General features: G+C 32.6%; 1 protein-coding gene across 4 annotated transcripts in view; it reads right to left on the bottom strand.

Moving 5' to 3' along the window:
• LOC129939414 (sodium-dependent serotonin transporter) overlaps positions 1-26075 on the bottom strand; it is a 92918-nt gene that overhangs the window by 8653 nt on the left and 58190 nt on the right. For all 4 annotated transcript variants that reach the window (XM_056047414.1, XM_056047415.1, XM_056047413.1 and 1 more), the window contains exons 4-7: positions 9919-10129; positions 9307-9580; positions 1120-1298; positions 756-1050 (exon numbers count right to left, since the gene is read on the bottom strand). In XM_056047414.1, coding sequence (XP_055903389.1) covers positions 756-1050; positions 1120-1298; positions 9307-9580; positions 9919-10129 — 959 coding nt within the window. The remainder of the gene's footprint in view (positions 1-755; positions 1051-1119; positions 1299-9306; positions 9581-9918; positions 10130-26075) is intronic.

Raw genomic sequence — 26075 nt, 5'->3', positions numbered from 1 at the left:
TATTACAAAACTGACAATTGACCTTGATGGTCAATAAATTCCTCCTAGCTTAACTATGCCTAATGCCTACCATTTGGTCCACACACCTTATCTAAGTCAAAGTCCACTCTAAGGACTATTTTATCGTAAAGAGCCAAAATTATAATTTCTAATTTAATCAAATAAAGTGAAAATCCATTATGCTATGTGTATGTATATCCTCTCCTTGCCACACACAAATCACTTTCCTTTTGGTCCAAGGACCAAGCGAGTACAACATGGTCAAGAAGTGATATAGAATGGACACATACAACATCAACACCTATAAGGTTGGCTTGAGCAATATTTATCCTTGCAAGGATGTAGTGTGTTACCTTTATCAAAAGGTTGAAAGCACTTATTTTACACAACATAACCCATAATACCTTAGCTAATGTATATTATGCATAGATTTCCTTCCGGGAGCTCTCTTCCATTCTGTTTACTTGTTATCAAACTCATGAATAGTTTATAAGGAAGCGATACTCTTGAAGACCACAACTGACAAAGTAAATGAACCATTTGATTTGAAAGAATGATATAGCCCAATTTTTTCGCACAACTTAAGTGGATAACTAAAAGGCAAAAGTATGTTGACAAGCTAAATGGATTGTTTATTTCGTTTTAGGAATATATTGGCTATAAGGACTTCGGATTTCGGAACGAGTTAAAGATACGAGCTTGGATTAAATCAATCAATCAAAAAAATTATTCAAGTCAGTTCTTAAAATACTTACATAAGTCATAGTCGGCAAAGCACACAAATAAATACAAGCCAATAGGAATAGTACAAATGTTTCTCGACGTGTTCCCACAGCTCGAGGATATTCATCACAAAGCGCTGTAATCATAGCTTCCAAACCGCCAAACGTACTATCCAGACCAAGTGTTATCAGCATAAGGAAGAAAATTATTGACCAAAATACAGAACCACTCATTGTGGCTATTGCTTCTGGATACACGATAAATACCAAGCCAGGTCCTTCAAGACCAACTTGGTCAATAGATGTTTTCTGTACATGGGCCATATACCTGTTGGTTATATTTTTAAATAGCAAACTCATAAAAATATATATATTTTTTTTAAATTATTTAACTTACCCCAAAACAGAAAATATTACAAAACCAGCTAAGAAACTTGTTAAGCAATTGATGCTACTTGTTATGAGTGCATCACGGTAGCAATTGTTGTTGAACTTATTGTAACTGGATAAAGCTAATAATGTTCCAAAACCAGGTCCCAAAGAGAAGAATATCTGAGATGCTGCATCAATCCAAACCTATAAAGAACATTTATTTGAATTTAGTGTTATAAATTTAATACCGCATAAAGGATTTGTTTGTCTTTAATATTTTAACACCATTTTCCTAAAAACAAACTCTGATCCATATCTTAGGTACATATCTGCATATATTCGAACTAAAAAACATAATAAAGGGTGTTTTTAGCTACATGAGAAAAGACAGTAATTGGCTGCGTTCAATCTAAGGCAGGTAGGGTATCCGGATGCCTTTTTAGTAGGTGTAAAATAACAGCTGATCAAAAACAGCTGAGATGTCAAAAAAGGAATCCAATGTTATCCAAGAATTTCTGGCATATGTAGGAATCTGATAGAACAGCTGATTCAACACATGGTTGAATTTCAAGAAGCTTGAAAATTGATTTCAGCTTCCTGTATTTGTTGGGAAACAAAGGCCTTTATTACGAGTGTCGTTAAACGATCAATGCGATAAATGTCGAAAGCATCGATAGTAAGTATTTTTGGTATTATGTATCTTCATCGACAGAGTTCTTGTTACTGTAAAAAGCGAGTTTTGGGATTGGTGAATAAAGACTAAATTTTGACATTTGAGTTAGTTTCAGTGATAATTCATGTAGGGAAATTGTTTAATAATTAAATGTGAGTAGTTGAACTTTATAAAAATATAATGCAAGCAAATAATTGACTACTTTTCAGATAGTTAGCATGATTTCCAGCAAGTTTTTTTTTGATTCAGACGACGATGAAATAGCAAGCGAAAGGATGCACAGGAATAGAAGTTATGATCTGTTGGTGATTGCCAGAAATAGAAGGCTTTTGAGGGACACTTCGAACCCTCTGGAATTTGAAGAAAATATGTGAATAAATAACATGAACATATTCACCCTTATTTTAATAGTCGTTTTGCTAAAACGCCAATAAAGACGTTTAAAACGACTACCGAAATAAGGGTGATTGTTTTCATTTACTAATTTATTATTCTTTGAAGATTTTTGAAAAACTTCAGGCTATTAAAGCCAGCTTTTGTCCAACTACTTGCTGACATTGATAACCATGTAAGGGCAACAAAGCGAATAACTTCGATTCCAACCATATTAAAATTAGTGTTGGCAACGCATATTGCCTGGAACTTGCACAGTCGACCGTATCCGTCGTGCTAAAAGAATTGTTAAACTGCCTCGAAAGAATAATTTGCCCAGTGTTTCATTATACCGAAGCTGAAAAATCACGCGCTAAACTTTATTTTTATGAGCGCAGCCATATACCAGGAGTAATAGGTGGTGTCGATGGCACGCACATTAAAATTGCTTCTCCAAAAAAGGATCTCCAACATGCGTACTATAATCGTAAAGGATTTTACAGCATAAATGCAATGATAGTAAGAAAACTCTTTTTCAACAATTTTGTCTAATATTTTACAAGTTTTGTTTTAGGTTTGTGACGATACGATGAAAATCCGTTTCATCAACGCAAAATACCCTGGATCAACTCACGATGCCAATGTTTTTAACATGTCAACCCTAAGAGTAATTCTGGAAAGGGAAACTGAAAGAGGACAATCAAACTCTTTCCTTTTAGGTAAGATTTCAAAGAATAGAACATTCGTTACAACATAAAAGAACTGATGTTTTATTATCCCCAAGGAGATGGAAGATATCCCCTAAAACCGTATTTGTTGACTCCATATCGAGATCCCGAATTGGCGTCACGTGAAAGAGCATTCAACAAAAAACATGCACAGGCAAGGAACATAATCGAACGAACAGTTGGGGTTCTTAAAAATCGATTCAGATGTTTGCTACGTGCAAGAGAGTTGCATTATATTCCGAAGAAAGTAACTCAAATCACAAACGTGTGCTCAGCATTGCATAACATTTGCTTGTTCTACAATACTCTTATAGTTGATGACTCCATAAAAATAATTATGATGAAATTTAACATAGATTGCATGTTAAGGTTATCTCTTATTTATTAAATTCTTACGCACCTATCAATTCATCATCGTCCAACGAATTAGTTGAGTTATCCATAAAATGTTTTATCTTACAACAATTTTCATTTGGAAGCTTAAATATTTCTCTGCTTTTTGTGAACAGCTGAAAGTTGTTTTTATTTCTTGACAGCTATCTCAATACAGCTATCCAATTCGTTCAACAAGGTATCTAAAAATCCACCTATCCAACACGAGATTGAACGCAGCCATTGTTGTTTATGGTTTGACAGTTGAGAATCTGAAACTGTGTTGACATTTCTGTTCAACTTAGCAATTCATCATAAATCGTTTAACGTCAGAACAAGATTTCCAGAATAATGGAATTTACTTAAAGTACTTCATCCATTGTAAGCTGTTAAGTGATGAAGTCTAATGAGCAAACCTATACAAATTGACTATTGGTGTGGTTTACACGCTGCGCTGCTCATCGACGGTTCCAGACGTCTTAAAATCAGTTTGGTATGAGCTTTATTTTATCTTTATGGCTCTGTATGTCTTAAATCATATTTTAAAAATAGCTGGGATGTGACTTATAACTTGCTTGAGCAAGAAGAGTGAGCCGAAAAAGAATTAGTTTTAAGTTTTTAAAAGCGTTGTCAATTGGGATTTTTTCTCAAAAATTAACTAAAAGTTAACAAAATTATTTTGCAAACTTTGATACCAATATCTCTTGTTTTTTCCAAGATTATTTTTTATAAATAAAACGACTATTCCTTTTTGTAAATAATTTAAAAAATGTTTAAAACAATTTGGCATGTTCATAGATGTTTGCTAAACTCTTACTAAGTTGTTATTAAGCTGGTTCAGAGTTTAGGCTATTTATAAATATGTTTAAACCTTAGTTTAGGGTTAAACCTGTGGTTTAACTGTAAACATAGGAATTACTGTTTTCAAGTAGTTATTATCACAGACAAATGTCATATTTGATTTTTGTTTGTGAATTGAAAAGCTGAAAAACTAAATTTTATCAAATAAAATTGTCGATTGATACCGCAATTGAAGAAGATATGGATTTCTTAGAGGAGTTTAAGTTATTTGGTGATCTGCAAAATATGCCAAGAAAACATATAAAACACGGTTCAATCCATTTAAATTAAGCGACAAGGATTTCTACTAATGATATCGTTTGGATTAAGAAACAGTCATATTTGTTGTATATTATTATTATTATTTTAAATAACGGAGTTGAGGAATGACAGCAAAAAATAACAAGTTTGAAAATATAGCAGCAATTTTTTGGTCCGACCTGTCATTTGAAGTATAAATTGTAATAGAATACAACCTTAATCTGGGGTTTTACTAAACACGGCTAGAAAATTGACTATGAATAAGAGCTGTGTTTATTTAACTAACAAGCCTTAAACTATAAATCAAGAAATCACGACTTTAGCAATTCTCTTTGAATACGTCCCAATTTTTTTATAAAATAAAATTAGTTTGAAGAAAACTAATTTAAACCCATTTTAAAACGATAATCTGGAGTCTAAAAATAAACACGACAAAACCTATGTTTAAGCTGTTTCTAAATCTATTAAACGTCCAAAATAAACAAACTGATTGAGTAAATTAAGTTACGATACATTTGAAAATGAAAAAACAAAAATCAAAATGTCAAAAGACATAAGCATATAACAAATTTTGCTATTTTGCTGGATGCTGAAATGCTACTAACTAACAAAAAACGAAAGCTCTACCTAACATGATTGGACCCCTTTGAAATAGATGAAGGCGATTTGTATGAAAGGTATTTATTTGAGAAAAAAGAACTGTCAAGTCGAATTCAATGAAATGTTTGCTAATGTCTGTGTGCTTCCAAGTCTTAAAACCACCAGCCCGACTTCATAAAATTTCTCAGGTAATAGCTAACAAAATATTTTAAAGGGTTTCAATTATGTTGGCTCTCCAGCTAACGCAATTTATTTTGTTACCCCCTACAAGCCATTTTGTATAGGTTTAAGTGACATTTTTCAAAACTGTAGTAGAATATGTATACCTTAAACCTGTTTCTAACTAAACCGAGCGGGAAAATTCTTTGGGCCTTACTAATAATTATTGACTAAACAAGCGTTTAGATAAACGCCACGTTAAAATGTAGAGACTAGTTTATCTGCGTTTTAACCAATAACCAAATAACAGCAACAGGAACAAATCTAGATACCTTTTGTTACGTACCCGAACGCGGCCAATTGTTTTATTTATGAAATGTCAGCATAAAAGTTTTTAAGTGAAATTATTAAAAGTACAAATTAATTATGAGTTCCGACAATGCAAACATTATTAATGATCTTAACATTTTGGACGAGGTGTCACAATCCCGTTCAGATATTACCCCACTTTCCAACAGAGGTGGGGCAATTTCAACAGATGTAATAACACTTAGAGCAATCAAATGTTTGGCTGCAGGTTCATATCAGAAGGGCGTCGCTCGGTAAGTTAAAATATTAAGATTATTCTCTCAAATGTACTCAGGTACATAATCATTGAAACGTTTAATTATTTACTTCAGGGGACTGCCACAATATTTCACAACAATCAGTGAGCAATTGTGTTAAAAAGTTTGTAAGAGCCTTGGCATCCAAGGCGAGCCAGTTCATAATGTTTCCTTCTGATCTTGGGGAACTACGTCAAGTGAAAAGGAAATTTTTTAATATCGCGGGATTTTCACAACGTGTTGGTGCCATTGACGGCACACCAACTGCTACCAACTATCAGAATGACAGCACAAACATGACGTTTACACTTAATAAGGAAGTTAAACACGCGTTTCTCTACTTTGAAATTTAGAGTGACGTTTAGCGTTAAGCTGACTATTAAACTGATTATTGGTAGAGTCCACTTAAATATTTAAGTCGTCCCTAAATTTGTTTATTGGTAAGGCCCTTTATAAAGGGTATCCCAAAATTAACGCAAGATTTAAATTTGCCGCCATTTGTGTAGTGAAGTGTTGGCAACCCTGAAAAAAAGCTATTTGACAGCTAACAGTATAGGGTTATTAAAAATGGAGCGTAACACGATAGAACAACGTGTCTTCATTATTAAAGAATATTTCAAAAATAGTGAAAGCTTGGCGGCTGCAGTTAGAAAATTTCATACAAAATATGGTTGGAATAGTGTTTTAACTTCGTCAACTGTGAAGAGATTATTTGAAAAATTCATGGAGACTGGATCCGTTGGAGACGCCAAACACACTGGTCGTCCAAAAACAAGCCGTTCAAATGTGAATGTCCAAGCAGTGCGTGAGAGTGTTGCTGACAATCCAGGAACCTCAATTCGACGTCGTGGACAAGAATTGCAAATTTCAAGAACCTCTCTACAGCGTATACTCACCAAAGATCTGTGTCTTCACCCTTCATGCTTACAAAATTCAATTAACACAACAATTTAAGCCTAATGACCATGGACAGAGAAGAGAGTTCGTTGAATGGATTATTGAACATCAACAAATGGACCCTGATTTTTCGAGCAAAATCATCCTAAGCGATGAAGCACATTTTCATCTTGATGGCTTTGTCAATTGCCAAAATTGCCGCATTTGGGGTTCGGAGAACCCACATGTGACTGTCGAAAAACAAATGCATCCACAACGCGTGATTGGGCTGGAGGCATAATTGGGCCATATTTTTTTGAAAATGATGCTGGCCAAGCAGTGACTGTTACTGGTGTTCGATATCGCGACATGATTACACAGTTCTTTCTGCCAAAATTGGATGATATTGATGTGTCCAATATGTGGTTCCTAACTAAACAGATCTGCTAAATTCTTTATCAATAGGAGCTGTGTCTAACCTATATGTTAAATTTAGACTCCAGTTCAAATAAACTCGGGTTTAAAATATGACTATGAATATGCCCCAATGTCTCTAATTGTTCCCAAGATATGTATATCAAAAATAAATTGTTATCAACTTTTAGACCTGTTTGTTTAAGGTTTTTAACAAATGTCAAAAACGTTGTTCTTCATCCCAATCTTTTGGAGTTAGTTAATACTTTCTTCGCAAAAATATTCGAGAAAAAAATGTATACATTTTTTGATTAAAAAAAAAAGTTAGATTAATTTCTTTTAAATTTATACCAATTATCACTTTTTTTTAAATTGCTTTAGTATAAAAACATTTACTCAATTCTTTTAAAGTTTTTTCTGCTTCTTTTGTTGTTATTATCTTGAGATTTGGATGAAAAAAATATTCGTACGTAAAATCACCCATACTGACACCTCTCTAAAAGATAAGCCTGCTGCCGAGTATCAGTAAGGTATTTGAGAAGGTTATAAATAGAGCTCTGTCCAAGTGGGCTGAGAACAACAAAATGATTCCGGATAATCAATTCGGCTTTAATTCGGGACATGACACTATTCATGCAGCGTCTTAGCTTGTTTCGCGGGATTTCCACAACGTGTTGGTGCCGTTGACGGCACACCAACTGCAGTGGAACAAATCTAAAAGCCTATTGTACGGGTGCTTGTCTGGTTGACTTGGAGAAGAAGGCCTTCGACACCGTACGGTCAAAGGGTCTGTATCTAAAGTTAAACGGACTTGGCATAAGTAAACCACTGTTGTATATGCTTGATGGCAATGACGGTTTATTGTCAAGATTGGGAATGTAGCATCTACCAATTAAAAATGGTCTTCAACAGGGAGCGGTTAACTCGCCGATCTTATTCAGCATTTACACCAGTATCTGATAGCAAATCTGACTCAGGCCATAGCGGACGTGACGACCTAATTGCGTACAGAACGGCCCCAAAAATTGAGGTTATCAAGACACTTATGCAGGGTTACTTCGACAAGATTCAGCAATATTGCGATGGCTGGAAGTTGAAAATCAACTTTCAGAAATGCGAAACTATTCTGTTCAGGACTCCGCTGTATGAAGCCTCAAGGGATACGAGAAATCTAGTGATCGTTGGCCCAAATCGACATCCACTGGCGAATAAAAGTTTAGTAAAGTACCTTGGCATCTGGTTGGATCAGTACTTGTATTTCTACATGGGCCTTATCCGGTGCGAAAGTGCACGTTTAAGTGGCAACATTCCACCCGAAGCTTTTCTCTATTTAGACAATCGAGGGCTGATACAGGATAGGGACGCAGTTCCGCTAATCTACCACGTCAGCCGTAGAACTGTAGATAGGCGACTCCTTTACAATCGAGACGTCCTCGCACTGGACGGAGCCGAGCGCCTTCGGTTCAGTAGGACTGTTTCCGATAAGGACCGAAGATAAGGTGACGCAGGAGAACCAGTTTTGGCGGCTTCAAATTGAGAATGTCATTTAAAGTTGTCTAGGGCCGTTTGGTCTTGGCCGGCTTACATAGGTTTAAGGACTAGGTTAGGGACAGTCAGGGAAGCACCAAAAAAAAAAATATTATAAAAAAAAACACAACAAAACATCAAAAAAAAACTTCTACTTTTTAAGTAGTTTTAAGTATTTTTAAGTAGTATTTTGGTTTTGGTTAGTTTTAAGTAGCTTAAGTATTAGAATGGGTTTCGGTTTTTTTGTTTTTTTTTTATTTAGTTTTAAGTTTTATATAAAATACAAAACAATGATAAAGATATAAATTTTTTTTTTTATAAATTTTCTTGGTTTTAGATTAAGTTCTCGTTATTTAGTATTAAAATTGTTCTCACGCAGAAAGGCAGTACCTAGTTATAAGATAATGGATTAACTTAAGTAAGATATTTTTTAAGTTTTTAACAAAAATTTTCTTAAGAATTTTTGTCTAGCTTTAAGATAGCTTTAAGATTTTGATAAAATAAAACAAAACTCCTACAGACACCTCTCTAAAAGTGTTTGATTTTGGTTCCAGAAAACTTGAAACGTCAACAAATGTCAGAATTTTCCATTCGACAAATCCGACTTATTACAATAACTTCCAATAGGACGTTTAAAAATAAATACCATACAAGAATATATTAATCAAAAATCCCAATCCCACAACATTTCTATCTTGTATTAAAAGTTCTCAAACTCTTAAAAAAAACACCCGATATAATATAAAAGAAAACGTGTTGTTAATAGTAGCTTACTTAATACTTACTTTGGAATTCTTTAACTTATGCCATTCGGGAGTTAGATAGTATTTAATACCCTCATCGGCGCCAGGCAGTGATACTCCACGTACCAAAAGGATAATCAACACAACATAGGGTGCCAATGCAGTAACCCATACAACTTTTCCAGCACTCCTCACGCCCTTCCACAGAGAAAAGTACACCAGAACAAATACTCCAAAAACACACAATGCCAGGGTTGGTTTAACAGGTCCCATAAAATCCAATCCATCAGATTTATACTGTTCAAGCACCTTTCGCCTATTTGTTGTTGTCATCGATGGAGAAAAAGATAGAAAATCAAGAGAAAGAAAAAGAGAAAAAAGGAAACAAAACAATTAAATACAATATGTCGTCCTTTGGGTAATGGAAGACATCATTGGCAATTGTTGATAACTGCCATTTAAAAATAAAAAAACATCATCAACAACAAAACAAAGTCAATATCAAAACCACAAGTAGTGTAGGTACTGCTTTATATATAGTTTAGGTTTATTGGTATAGTAGTTGGTTGTACTTATTTTATCTATATCAGGATTCTATTTACAGGATATAAAGTAATTGCAACAACAACTATAATGTTGGACAACAAAACTTACTCAAAGAACTCTCGGGCTGGTGTGGTCGCTAAATGTGTAAAATTCTCGGAGGTGACGGGCATACAACTTGCCGTGTTCCATGGATTTTCACATGAAGTCCATGGCAGTTTGGAGGTGAAGGATGCGAATAGATAGTAGACTGCCCAACCAATTATAGTGTTATAGTACATTCCCATGTAGATGTCAATCAAACAAATTGCATATCCGACACCTGTAAATTCAATAATATATCTTTATATCCAATTCTTTTTTTTTTTTGTTTTAATATTTTCTTTATAAATGTATGTTCTTTATTTGTTTTCTTATTATCTTTTAATGAGAACTATTTTTAAAAAGGAAATAAATGGTGGATATACGAGAATTTATTTTTAATAATTCCTTACGTTCTATATTAATACTTTAGTGCAATTTTTATGAACCTTTAAACATTTCAAAAACAATGATATGACATCGTGTTTTGCACAATTTGTTAATGTACTTAAGATAGGTTTACTTGTTTGTATGTTTTCAATTCTTATTGGTTTGAACTTAATTAAAACTTTGGATTTTTACTCTTTTCAAATTATGATCAAGCATGATGTGCGTTTTCAATTCAAGAAGTAGTGACTGTCCTTCACAGATGCAACAACAACAAAGCTCCAGGAGACGATCGCGTTCCCGTTTTAATAAAACTAACAGATGTGTACAACTATATCTTCATGAGCAATGACTTTCCGGAAAGCTTCCGAAAGAATATCATTTTTCCAATTTTCAAAAAACGTAAACGAACCAACAAACTGTCGTGGCATATCTTTTATGAACTCTATCAGGAAAATCTTTACAGGTGTAATTTTAGAGAGAATTACGCTATGGGTTCAAGGTAACAATCTGCTAAGCGAATATCAGGCTGGTTTCAGAAAAGAATACTCAACGGTGGACAGTATATTTTCTTTGACGTGTATTGCCAGATCATTCCTAACGAAAGGAAAGAAGTTATACACTTTCTTCATTGACTTCAAGTCAGCTTTCGATTCAATTGATCGGAATGCATTGTTTTACAAGCTATTAAGCTGTTTAGGTATATCCACACAAATGTTGAAAGGACTCTACGCGAGCAACCAAACAACGGTATGGATTGGACATCAGGTGTTACACAAGGCTGTCTTCTGAGCCCAGTTCTATTTTCTCTTTTTCCTAGACGATCTCAGTACATTTTTACCAGGTGGAATTAATTTTTCCGGCGCCACATTAAAGCCCTCTTATATGCAGATGATGTCATATTTGCAGAGACTCCAAATATGTTGCAAATAATGATAAACAAACTCTAATCATATTTTAACCTATGGAATCTGACTGTTAATACCAATAAATCGAAGGTAATGATTTTTCGCAACGGAACAGGAAGATATGCAAGAAAAATGGAAATGCAAAATGTAGATCTCGAGGTAGTGAGGGTGTATAAAAATTTTGGGGGTAATCATAACGCCATCACTATCTCTACAAAAACATTTGAAGGCTAATCGAAGCAAAAAAAGCTATCAACTGCAACTGGAACAGAGTCTTAAACAAGAGGCATATTGCCCCAAGCACAAAGTTTAATATATTTCAGGCCGTAATGTTGTCGATATTATGCTATGGTTGCCAGTAATGGGTCCCAGAAAATACACCTAGGTACCTGTATGTTGCATCTAGAAACAGGAGTGGCACCACTCCATATCTTCACATTGAAGATGCATCTGCAATATATATTAAAAGTGACAGTGCTATCAAAAAATCGGCTACCAACATAATCGTTAGACATCTGCTTTCTAGGAATTCCAGTTCTTTGAAGAGTGGACTCGACTTGGTCTTGAACATGACATCCAGTTGCTAGAATCAGGTATAGAGGATTGGAAAACTTTATGCCCACTATGGCTTGGAAAATTGAAGCATCCTTTTTTACAAAATTTGGAGAGTCGGCTCAACAAAGTGAGTATGGACAGTTAAATTACGACATGGGTGTGAACAATTATTTCGACTATCGATATCCTATCAGTACAAAAGCCTTAATTTTTTGTGTTTAAATTACCAACCACACGGCTGAAACGACAAAACTTGGTGCACATTATGATGTAATCTCCAAGAAACCGAAAATGTAATGCATTTCCTAGAAAGATGCCCTATCCTTCAGACAATCCGACGCGATTTTTGGGGAAAAAAAGTTCTCAACAATGAAGATATCATTTTAATTCTCAATGGTGGAAACTGGACAGCATTGTCAAATTTCCACCGCACGTTGCTGAACTATAGAAAACAAATTATCAACCAATCTTTTTAAAAATGATCGAATACCTCATTCAATTTTCTTTTTGACATTAAAACTATAATTAGAATACATTTACATACATATAAATTGAAACTCCTTTTTTCTGGTTGACGGAAAAATCCAATGCGTCCTTGGAATTTAAATAATTGTTTAAAAGAAAAAGATCATTACTTTTTTATAATTTTTACATTAAACTGATTCCCCAAATAATTAATTCATCAAATTTGTTGATTGGAATTGAATTGGTTAATCATAAGTAGTGCGTCAAAAGTGTCCAAAAATCATCCTATTCCCTTTTTGTCCACACGGGTTTAAAAAAGAAGAGTTGTAAGTGTATGATCATACTAGTATAATTATTTTGGTACATTATAAATCATATGATATTCTTTAAAGGTAGTTTAAACATTTAAATGCTTTTTGGTTAAATGCTTAAATAAACTTATTTTGATATTATACTGATAAACGTACAATCAGGCCTAACTTTATCAGGATGCGGAACTGTGTGACTTATTTAAGAGTTTTAAGGCTGACTTTACAATTCTTTTTGAATACCTTAAATGTATACATTTCTGAACACCATTCTCTCAAACAGCTCAGGGAAATCGCACCAGACTAAAATTTTCTTCATATAAGATTCTGGCTTTTTTATAGGAAATTTTCAAGAAGTTCTTTTAATATATGGATAAAGGACGAGAGCAGCTCATGAGCTCTATGAGCAAAAAACGAGGGGGGAACACCAACTTCTCAGAAGAAAAAGAGAGGGCATGAGAAGCGTGAGGTCGAAGATGGTGAGAGGTTTAAAAGCAGGAATGAAGTTCGAAAGTTTTATGAACAGGTGAAACGAAATTCACATGTACATAAACCTAGAACCAAAGGCTGCAAAGACGAAAGTGGAAACATCATAGTGGAACCGCAGTCAATGGTGAAGATATGGAAGGACCACTTCTGCACACTGTATAACGGCGACGACGAACTGAATTCCGCTGTCAGGCAGGGTGATCCATTCAACATAGACGACGAAAGCCAACAATCCCGTCCTCCCGACTTAGACGAGTTAAAGATTGCCCGATCTAAGCTGAAGTCTAATAAAGCCTCTGGAGCGGATGGCTTGAATGCCGAGCTCTTTAAAGCAGTTGGAGATAAGTTAATTAAGTTATGGTTAGGATCATGTACCAACTTATCTGTAAGATATGGTCGGAAAAATGCATGCCCGATGATTGGAACCTCAGAATTGTTTGCCCGATTCTGAAAAAGAAGACCCTCTAGACAGCACCAATTAAAGAGGCATCAGTCTACTTAACAGCGCTTTCAAAATCGTCTGCGCCATAGTATGTGAACGTCTAAGGCAAATCGTCAACAACCTGATAGGCCCTTATCAGTGTGGTTTTAGACCAGGAAAGTCCACAGTCGATCTAATATTCACATAACATCAGATCCTGAAAAAAACCCAAGAAAACCAAATCGACACCCACCACCTTTTCATCGATTTCAAGGCCGCATATTACAGCATCTACAGGGACGAGCTGTATAGAGCGATATCTAGTTTTGGCATCAATGCCAAACTCGTCCGTTTGTACAGGATGACCATGGAGAATTTACGCTGTTTCATAAAGGTTGGAAACAACTTAACAGAACCTTTCGAGGTCAAAAAAAGGCTTTAGACAAGGTGGTGCTCTGTTATGCGATTTTTTAACATCTTGAAAGAATTGTGCAGAGCTCCTACGTCAACACTAAAAGCACTATCTTTCAAAAGTCTGACCAATTACTAACACATGCTGATGACATTAACATAATCGGCCTAGGCTCTGTATGGCAGAAAACAACACCAGCGCTGAGATCAAACGCAGAATAACTCTTGTTTTCTCTTGTTTCTTGGGGCTAAGAAAGCAATTGGCTGGTAAAGTCCTCTCTCGAGGGACCAAAGTGTCGCTATATAAGACCCTTATCATCCCCGTCCTTCTATACGGTGCAGAACCATGGACTATGACAAAAGCGGATGAAAGCACCTTGGGTCGGTTCGAGAGAAAAGTTATTCGTGTTATCTACGGTCCCGTATGCATTGAAGGGTAGTAGCGGAGAGGATGGAACGACGAGCTGTACAGCGACGAAGTAGACTTATTATTCATAATTACATTACTTAGCCAGAAGGGTAAAAGTCCAACGATTAAGATGGCCGGGTCACGTAGAGCGCATGGAAACCCACTCACAGGACAGCGCAGTAGAGGAAGGCGCGCAAATCAGGTGGCGCGCATAAGTGGATAGTGACCTCAACCAACTTGGAGTGGGAAATTGGAGACATCCAGCTAGGGAATGAGCTAGATAAAGAAGTTTGTTGGGTAAGGCCCTAGTCCACACAGAACTGTAGTGCCACCGTAAGTAAGTATATAAAACTTTTAAATTGTAAGTTTTGTGATGACATTCCTAAAATGTTTGTATTGTCTCTATTTTTTTGGAAATAAATATTATATAAAGGTTACTGAGTCGTTTTTGTAAGCGTCTAGCCGCTCTTTTTATATTACGACAAAAACGCCATTTTTCTTGAAACAAAATAAAATGTTAACGTGATTTCCTGGAGTGTATCACTATAATAAAAGAGGTGTTTACCTCAAGTGTAATAAGTTTGTTGAATTCATAATTACATTTTTGTTTTTTATTCGTAAACAAAGCTTTTCTTTTCTGAAACTTAACTGTTAAGAAAATTATATCATAATACAAAGCCAAAAAAAAAAAATTCTGACAAAAATGACAGTTGCTTAACTTTCAATGGCTGCGTTTAATCTAGTGTTGGAAAGGATATCTTGGATAGGTAGATTCTTAGATAGCTTGTTGAACGAGTTGCATAGCTATATTGAGGTAGCTGTCAAATAATAAAACCAACTTTCAGCTGTTCACAAAAAGCAGAGAAACATTTTAGCTTCGAAGTCAAAATTGTTGTTAGATAAAACATTTAATGGATAATTCATCTGATTCGTCGGACGATGATGAATTGATAAGTGCGTAACAATTTAATAAATAAGAGATAACCTTAATCTATAATCTATCTATACAAAAATAGATCATAATTACCTTCTAAAATTCGGAGGCAAATAGCTTCTTCATCGCCTTTCATGTACAGAACATCCTAAAATACAACGTCAACGTTTTGTATCTTTTTGTTTACTAAAAAATGCAAATAGCTTAAATCAGTTTTCAAGCTTCTTGAAATTCAACCATGTCTTGTATCAGCTGTTCTGTCAGATACCTACATACCCCAGAAATTCTTGGATACTTTTGGATTTCTTTTTTGACATCTCAGCTGATATTTTACACGTAGAACACTTACAAAAAGGTATCCGGATACCCCATCTGTCTGAGAAGGAACGCAGCCAATGACAATTGCAAAGTCATACACTATTGTTTTTCTGCAAAATCTTAAACAAACATTTTTCGGGAGAGTGACATTTTTCTTCTGGTACCACTATAAAACTTTGTTTTTTAAAGCAAAAATATTATGTCAACCATAACCCAAAAAAATAAGTAAATCTTTAACACCATAATGTTTTTGACTTTCTCTCTAGATCTGTCAATTGAATTAAAAAAAAGTGTTAAAAAAGAGTGTGTAAAGGACTTATTAATGAAGCTCTCCCCCAAAATTCAGCTCTGTCAAAATATTTTTAAATTTAACATCTAATTTTTCTTTTATAAATCCTAATATTAATATAGTGAGTACCATTATTATTTGGCTTTTTTGTTTCTTTCCATAAAAGCACTACTTCTCAGTTTTCAACTTTAAAAAAGTTAAAAAACAGCTTTTCTTTAAGATATTTTGTATTTAATAATTTCAATATATGAATATTTTTTTAATAAAATAGCAAATTAACAAAATAAAATAAATGAAGAATACGACAGCTCAAAAAATAACACTTCATTAATTTTCTTTTTTTTACATGCTTTTATTAACTTTTTAATTAATCTTTCTTACCATTGATTTAAATATTTTGTTGGACACCCTTAATTGGATAAAACTCCGTCCAGTCGATTGGGTATATTTTTTATATATTTTTGAAAGTATTCAATGCCTTTTTTGCTCCATTCTTTTAGGATCCTCAATTCATTATTCAATATACCTTCGATGAATACTTAATTTCTCATAACTCTTGCCGAAATGCACCTCAAAACAATGATGTTCCTGCCTCCATGCTCACTGTTTGCTTTGTGTTCCTGCTTGCTTGCGCCACACCATAACTCTTCCATCCGATCCAAAGAGGTTGCACTTACTCTCGTCAGCAAATATTTCATCATCCCACTAAGTTGCATCCTTATTTTTGTGTTACCTCACAAATTTGATCCAAATTTGCCTGTTGCGCATATTAATCGTGTTTTGTTGGGAAATCTATCCATAGTAAAGTAGGATTTTACACTAATAACAAAAACAATATCCATATTGAGAATAACACCGATAAAAGTTAGAGTAGAATCTCACTATGGATAGGTTTTTGACATTTATACGAGCCTCGAATGGATCTTATGTGATTTCGTTCTCAAATGTTGGTACGATTGATATTGCATTTGTATCTCGATGGCTGTGTTCGTTAAGTAGTTCTGAATTTGGAATCATGTGTGTTCCCCATTGCAGAAAAAACGAATCTATTATTGTTGATATTATTAAGTTTTGTTAGTGAAAATGGACTAACTGGGCTTATTTTGCAAGAAAAAATAATAGAAAAGAGATTTATGTTTTGGTATGTTTCCAAAAAAGGTTTATCTCAGTTTAGAATAGATAAATCTCAACTCGATTCATGTATATAAAGAATTGAGGCGAGCTTCAAGCCAATTGTCAACACGACCATTGTCTTTATGGTTTGGAGTACCGTTGATGCAGATATTTTCTTTTTGGTGCACTTAAACGATGATTTGCTTTAATTTTTCTTACTATAAGCCGTCCTTCTTTCATTGTTAACTTTTTTGGTTGACCCATCTACTTCGTTGGTTCGATCCTTCCTTGCCAAACAGTTTTAGCTTCGTGTCTAAAATATCAGCAATTTTTTTTGTATGTTTTACCTTTATTTTGGTGAAAAATAATAAGGCCTTGCATTTTTTCCCTTGCGCCCCATGATTAACTTCTTAAATAAAACCAAACGATCTTACACTAAATTGTTTTAAAAATGTATGCAAACGTCTAGTGAACACTTTATTTTAACGGTACTCTTAAATAGACAAACTATTAATCGGGGCAAATGTCAAACTCAGCAAAGAAAACAAAAAACCGAATATTAATGAAGCGCTTACATGTGTCCTTTTTGCGTTGTTTATCGAATATCTTAATGCAGTTAAGTGATTGCGCCATTTTTTTTAATGATATATTTAGGGAATAATTTACTTATTCATAAAATGACCAATTAATAAACCTAAATTCAACTTTTACTACGAAACAAATACCAAAGGTATGTTTAAGAAAAAAAAACCGAACATTAATGACACTTCTAGTGACACTTCCAAAATGTAAAATTAAAAATTTCGATCAAAATACAACTACCACATATCAATAAAAAGAAATTTTGGAAGAAGTTTAGGCGGATAAATAAATACGACATTTGTTGACATTGACTACCACAAAAAAAAATTGTTGCCCTATAACGTAAAATGGCTGATGATAGAAGACATGAATTTGAGGTCCATTTTTTATTAGATCACATTTGTCACTATCTAGGGTTAAAATGAAATTGATATATATCGATACGAATATTTTTGAAAATGTTCCATAAACGTAACGCTTTGGCCGTACTGTGAAGAACAAAGATTTGTTCTTTAACCGTACTACATTAATGTGAAATGCTTTCAACCAACAACTCCCTTTTTTCATAACGTTTCAATTATAACACAAAATATGTTTTATTATTATTTCCCATATTTTCGGTTATAGTCAAAGAAAATTATATAAAGAAGTACAAACTTTTTTGAAAATAATGTAGAAATCTTGAATTTTTTGTACCTTTTAGTGAATATATAAGTCAGTTTATTTTTTGTTGAAGATGAAGTCTAAATAAACCTTTAAATCTGTCAGTTTGTAGGCCAAAATATAAAAACCATCACATTTCATTACGAATTTTCATTTTTTGTGGTTAAATAGAATATTTCAAGAAATATACTCTTATCTAATCTTTTGCATATATCTATGTATTTTTAACAAGAAAAAGGCGGCGAAGGTGAAACTTAATATTCAAAGCCTTATATGCGTTACAAAGTCATTTTAATATATGCATGTTTACATAGATCTATATTCAAAACTATACTATTCATATACATTGCACTTTCTTACAAAGGTATTTATCTAGTTGTTCAAACAATCTAAGAAGGTAAAAGTATTTGCGGAAAGGATGCGACTTTTCTTAGGGACGAGATTTTTCTTTTGCCCAGCTACTCTTTCTTTCAAAGTAATAGTCGAATAAAAAAACTCCCCTATTGAAGCCCAATGTGTAAACACTTTTATAGAACAACTCTCCTCCCTCCCCCTTCTTCTTCTTCTATATTTTATTCAATCACATGGGTCTTGACGATTAAAAACCTACACATACAACGTATAGTTTGACAAAAAAAAGTTTATCTGTTGCATAAAAGTTCAAATTCTACATTCAAAAAGTTGCTATACCCTCTTCACACTTCACACTTTTCTCTGAATTGAGTTTTATTTTAACTTAGTTAAACCATCTCAGAAGAAACAAATTCAAATTTTAAATAATATTTCTTTATCTATGGAAGAATATAGATATGGAGATGAAGATGAAGATGGAGGGTGTGTAGTGTCTTTATATCTTCAATCCATATCTACAGAAGGCAGATACCAATCACCGCATATTTAAACTTGACACCAAGAAGCTTGTTTTCTAAAGGATATATAGAGGAGAGGTACTCCCTCGAGGACATGCGATAGATAAACTCCTTGTAGAAACCCATGACGTTCTATTCTATACTCATCATCTTGTGTGATGAATGTGCGTTTAAGTGAGTTTCTTACTTCGTTAGGGTTGTTTGCATCCAATGTATAGACGGTTTTTGAAATTTTGGAATTCAATTATGATAAAATTAGTCGTACTGCGAGATTTTTTTTATTAATTTTTTGGAAAATATATAAATACATGTATTTTATTTCGTGATAAGTTGATGAATCGTAATAGTTAATTGCGAGATTGTTTAGTACTAATCAATTGGTTTATTTTGGTTTATTCATTAAAAAAAACTCATGATTTCAGAAACTAGTTTTCTAGATTATGTGTCATGTTTCGCAAAACCATAAATAAGTCGATTTAAAGTCTTTTACTAATTTTTTAAACTTTTAAGTTGTTGCTGCAAAAGTGATTGCATAAATTATGACAACACATAAGAACTTGAAGATATATCTAGCTGACGTTTCTGAGCTCTGGTGAGAATGACAAACCACGTTTAATTTGTGAATACAACTTTAAGAACTTTTTAAATGAAGTATAGTTACCGAAGTTTTTCTAAATTTGTATTTAAGTACAAGTATCGCAATAAATTTCAATTGTATATACTTTTAAAGACTTTGATTGGCTAGCTAGCAAAAATTGATATTAATCTATAATTTATACGCCAAACTTGAGCTAAGATAAACAAATTAATAATTCTTTTGTCAACTAAGACATTCCACATTCGCGTTGTACGGCTAAAGAACGAAAGTACTCGAAGTTCAGGTCAAGGGTAAATTTCTACTATTAATTTAATTTTTAAAGGGAGGAATGCAGCTGGCTATTTCACTAGAGTATAGTTCGATAAAATTTTTAAATCTGTTTTTACAAAATGTAAGTTTATATACATTTGAAGACATATTTCTACACAAATTCTTAACAAAACAATAGCAATTTAGTTTCTATTTGATTTAAAATGCATATTTTTACTTTTTAATATCATATATTAATGAATTTAAGAAAACAAATTTATTCGTCGCGACAAAATTGTAGTTAATACGAACTGTCAAACTTTATTCGCGTTCCACATTATCCACACTCGCAACGAATAAAATAATCGCGCGTATTTAACCTAAAAAAATTCTTGTTTTGGTTTCGGTGGTCAAAGTCAAACTTCATTCGCGACGAATTAAAAACTCTCATGTGAAAGAAATGTCAAAATCGACGAATATTCGTTCATTCGTTGGTCGTTGTTCGTGCTCATGTGAATAATGCTTAAGTATGCCACCATCCACAGTTTGCAGTTCGTAGTTCATGTGCAAGCTGCTTTATTGTGCTGAATTTAATGAGGTTATCATATTTTGTCGTTGCAATCCTACGTCCAAAGAAGAGTGGTCCGAAAATTTGGAGTGGAATTAGGAATTTTTTTGGAAGGAAAGGCTAAGTTTTGCTTTTTTTAAATTAAAATAGAATATAGTTTTAGGTGGGCATTACACTTTCTTCGTGTAAATTTTTAAAATGTCTTCTATTTAAAAGTTTAAGAGTTGTACCGAGAGGGAAATCTAAACGATTTTTAACTTCAAAATTGGAAGTTACTGTAATGGGTCCGATTTGTCAATTTGAAAATTTTGACATTTCTCAACGTTTCAAGGTCCGTTTCAAGGTGCAGAAAAATGCAAAAAGCAGTTTTAAAAAAAGGTGAACATTTTGGTTAACACTAAATATCTCACGAACCAATGATGCTAGAGACTTGAATTAAATTGTATATAATATATTGTAACGTGATACCAAACCAGTATATTTTTTCATACAAGAATAAAATTTACAAGAAAATAGTACGAACATTTGGTAAACATTGATGTTCGGTTCTTGATATCTCTCAAATTAATTTCATTCATCAAATTTGTAAAAAATTAGGAAATGCTTCTTAAATTAGTAAAAATTTGTTTTCGACTAAAAATCTATTTAACAAAACTAGATTTTCAATATACATAAGCTATTTCCTTATATGAGAAATATGGTTAATAATTTTAAAAAAACTTAAGAATAATTCAACTGACACATTTTTTAACCCAACACGAAAACCTTCAAAACCTTTATGCAAGACAAATAGACAGACAGGATTGGTAGTTTTCAGTGTAGGCGCATCCCAGAAATGTCTTCGCATTTAGTAATGTTATTTATTAAAATGTTTAAGAGTTGTTCCGAAAGGGAAAACAAAAGGATTTTTTTTATTTATTTGAATAACAATTATCTACAACATTACAAATTAACAACATCTGCACGATTATTAGTTCTACAATTATCCAAAGTTAACTTTTTCGTAAAAGTGTCACTTGGAAGAATTGAATTTTTTCAAAAATTTATAAATTATGTATTATGTTACGTGCTTTTTTTCTTTTTTGGCACTATTTTATATACATAGGTACTAAGAAACATGTATGAATAAAAATTACATATATACACATATGCTTTCACGATTGACAAAACAGTTTGTCTTTGACTTCAAAGCAGTGATGGGACTTGGAAAAATCAAAGTGGTGGTAAATATCCCAACAATAAGGTGGTAAAAAAAACAATACCAAATCAGTTCATTCAAATTAGTTTTATAATCACAAATCTAGCTCACAACCGATAAAATAAATTTTTTATATAAGAACCATCTTTGAATTGGTATTTCGAAGTATATTTAACCAACACTTCTAGGGGATCAAAATGTTCCCGTTGCCCAAAATTTGTCTTGCAGCTAAAATTTATTACATCCTATGTCAATATTTTCCTGTTTTATAGAATTTTTCATTAAGTTCAACTTAAAAGATTTCATACTTTTGACTAAGAGGTGGATTTGTGTTGTCTCAGATTAAAATATTCTGTTCAAGTCGATAATTATTTTTAAATTTAAGGCAATCAAATTTAAAAAAAAATGTTTTTTTGTAATTTCTAGAAAATTGAAAATACTGGTATCCTTTAGATTAGGCTCTTCAAATGAAACAAATCAAATAAACGATTCTTCTGCTTTATATACCATTTTTTAAGAAAGCTACCGAGTTTGACAAACTTTTAAAATTTGATGTTCATCAACACCAAGTGCAAGTTTATGAAATCTTTTTGATCTTTTCATCTATGGGAGAAGTAAAAATGTATGTCCTTCAACGATTTTTCAATATGTCAATGCAGCAATACGTTGATATAATAGCCAAACTATTTTAACAACCAGCGAATGGTAAAATGTGGTAGATTTTGAGTTGGAGGTGATAGAATTTCAGAAACAAAACAAAGTGGTAGAAATACAACTTAAGTGGTAGAAGTCCCATCACTGCTTCAAAGCTTAAACTTTTGTGTGTGCATTATGCATGTATAAGCTTGTATGCCTTATTTCCTAGTTGCCGTTGTTGATCCCATCATTCTTAGGCTGAACTAACACGTGAATAAATGTGAGTTCCAGAAACAAAGAGATGAGGTGAGATTTTTCTACTTTCAAAGTTCTCTTTTGTTTGTTTTCGCGCATTCAAATTTACCGTACATTGCTAGAAAAACACGTTTTTCTTAAACACATCATCTAAATACTAGAAATAATGACTTTGAATGCTTTCCGAGTCTTTAGACCGAAAACACAGGGTCATATTCATAGCTCCTTGATAAGTTATGATTTTGTCTTTGCTAAATTAAACTTTAGTTAATGTTATACATAGACAATTTAAACCTATTTTAAAACTATAATCTGGAGTCTAAAACCACCCACACTGATAACTTCCCATTCCGTCTGTCTTAAAAGTTTGTCTATATGTACTCGTATCAATTTTTACCAAGTTTGAAGCAAATATTTTTAATTTTTGAAAAGCTATTTGAGTCGTAATTAAATTTTTACCAAGTTTTAGTATTATTTTTTTTAGAGTTTTATTTTTTGTAAAAAAAACTGTCAATTATTCAAAATTTTATCGAATTTTGGAAACAATATTTCTTATAAAATAAAATTAGTTTGAAGCCAATATTTCAAACGTTTGAAAAGATATTTGAATCGAAAATCAATTTTTACCAACTTTTATTAATTTTTTTAGGTTTTTATTATTTGTAAAAAAAAACGGTCAATTCGATTTTTCTCAACATTTTTCAGAATGTTGAAAACAATATTTCTTATAAGATATAATAAGTTTGAAGCCTAAATTTCAAGTTTTTGAAAAGATATCTGAATCGATATTCAATTTTCACCAACTTTGAGTAATGTTTTTTTTAGATTTTTATTTTTTTATAAAAAAAAGCTGTAAATTCAATTTTTCTCAAAATTTTATCAGATGTCAAAAACATTATTCTTCGTTGCACAAAATTGTTTTGGAGATAAAATCATATTTCAGTCGTACAATTTTGGAGGTGACACATTTATTTTTTCAGTTTTTTTGATTTATAAAAAAACAATTGAATGGATTTTTAAAAAAATATATACTTGTTTGATATCACATTACAATATATTATATACAATTTAATTCAAGTCTCAAGTGTTTTTGGTTCGTAAGATATTTAGGGTTAACCAAAATTTTCACCTTTTTTTCAAACTGCTATGGTAAAAAAAACCACCCACGCAATTTTCTTGAGAGTTCTTTCTGCATCTTTCTGCCTTATTATCTGTATAACAAAATTTATTTGAAATCGATATCTCTTCTGGTTCGTCGCGAACGTACGTACACACACACGCACAGACATCTTTCTAAAAATCTTTTATTTCGACTCTACGGACCTTAAAACGTCGTGAAATGTCAAAATTTTTAATTTGACAAATCGGACCCATTACAATAACTTCCAATGGGAAGTTAATAAAAAACAAAAATCAAAATGTCAAAATGTCAAAAGACATTAGCATTTATCAATATTTTGATATTTTGCTGGATGTTTGAATGCTCCTATCTAAGAAAAAACGAAAGCTCTACTTTACCCAATTGGACCCTTTTGAAATAGACGAAAACGATTTGTATGAAAGTTGTCGATTCGAGAAAAAGAGTCAAGTTTCTGAATGACCTTCTAAATATTATAGTTCGAAATTCAATGAAATGTTTGCTTATATCTTCTGGCTTTCATGTCTTAAAACCACCAGCCCGACTTCATAAAATTTCTCAATTAACATCAAACAAAATAGTTTAAAGGGTTTCAAAGATTTTGGCTCTTCAGCTAACGAAATTTATTTGTTTACCCTCTGCAAGCCATTTTGTATAGGTTTAAGTGAAATATGCCTTTAACCTGTTCGTAATTAAACAGAGCTGGCAAATTCTTTATAAATAGCAGCTGTGTCTTACCTACATATATGTTAAATTTAAACTCCAGTTCAAATAGACTTGGGTTTAAAAGATGACTATGAATGTGCCTCATATTTTTTTTGTGACTTGCATTCAATGGCGGATCCAGGGGAGGTCGTAGGGGTCATGACCCCCTCTGAGAGATAATTTGTTTGCTTTTTCGTATGAATTCCCTTCAATTCAAAACTAATCGTATTGCGTTAATGGATATGACCCCCCTTATATTTTGAATTATTTATTTTTTGTATATGAAAACAACATTTTTATTTTACTTCCTTAAACTTTGTTGCTAAAAGTACTAATTTTCACTGAAGATTGGACTAAAAACATAATATGAATCAAATATTCAGCCCTATTCCAAAAACACAGCACAAATTCATCAACTTTTGACCATTTGACGATCCAAGGGGGGGGTCATATGAGCCAAAAAGCTTATACAGTTAAGTTGTATAAGTAAATATTTCATTTAAAGATCTATTAGTAATTTAACGCCATTCACCAAAAAGTGATTTGCTGTCAAAAACAACTCAAATTTTGATTTTCGCTCAATTTAGAACTTGAAAAACTTTAGTCATGCTTTACATTATTTTCATAAAAATTGTTTGTAAGAAAAAGAGCAAATATTCAGTTTATTTACCTTACTTTGTTTTAATTTATTTTTTTTTAGAGAAATTCTGTGCTTAAATGCAACTATTTTATTAAATTCAAAAACCAAACCTTTATGTCTCACCAATTTTTAAGTTTTGTTGACGACTTTATAAGATCCAAATACGAGTAAGCAGATTGATAACGATAGTAATAAGAGAGGCCCGGAAATTGAGTTCGAAAAACCTACGTCAAAAAAGCCCGACATTTTTACATTTCAGATCCTCTCTCATTTTCTGGATTTTTAAATTTTTGCAGCGTTCTTCGCATAAATAGAAATGAAAACAAGAAAAGTGTGTTTTGTTTTTAGAAAAACGTGCGCGAAATGCACCAAAACCCCTCTAAGTTATTGTATTTTAGCTCTTAAATATGGCATATTTCGACAACTGTTCGAATCTTGGAATGCTTTCATATGAGTCATCCAAATTAAATAGTTACACCTTAACTTGCTGGATAACAGTGTACTAAATAATTTGATAACTAAAGTTGTCATTTTAGCAATTATTAAATTTTGTTAGCATCCTTTACATAACATTAAAAAACATTTTTAAGCGGTGAGTAAAAACTCATCTAAGTGTGTGACCCCCCCTGATGAAATGTCCGGATCCGCCCTTGCTTGCATTAAGGTACATATGTTTAATGCAGAAACGTATTCAAATGTTTATAAATATTGAATATGGCAAACAGATTTGCTGTTTTTGTTTTAAAATATTCTTGTGTCACAATTCAAGAAGTGAAAAAAGTTAAGTTCAAAGATTGTTTTAAATTTACAGTTAAAGCTAACATAAATGAACCGAACATTTTTTCGATATTTTGATATTTAAATGTATCATGAGTGGTCATTTTCTTTTTCTCAATTTTTCATTTTTAGCCAAAAGAAAAATGGCGAAAGAGACCATCTCTGTGTTAATAATAATACTTAGCTTCATATAAAAAGTTAAGAACCCTTCATCTTCCACTTCAGTGTTGGAAAATAAAAATACTAAACATTTTAATTGTTAGTATGAATGAAAACAAGAAAATTATTTTTATTTATAAAAT

The sequence above is a fragment of the Eupeodes corollae genome, chromosome 1, assembly GCF_945859685.1.
Source record: "Eupeodes corollae chromosome 1, idEupCoro1.1, whole genome shotgun sequence".
In the NCBI taxonomy this organism is placed as follows: Eukaryota; Metazoa; Arthropoda; class Insecta; order Diptera; family Syrphidae; genus Eupeodes; species Eupeodes corollae.
The sequence above is the reverse complement of the archived record's forward strand: the minus strand, read 5'-3'. Positions and strand labels throughout refer to the sequence as shown.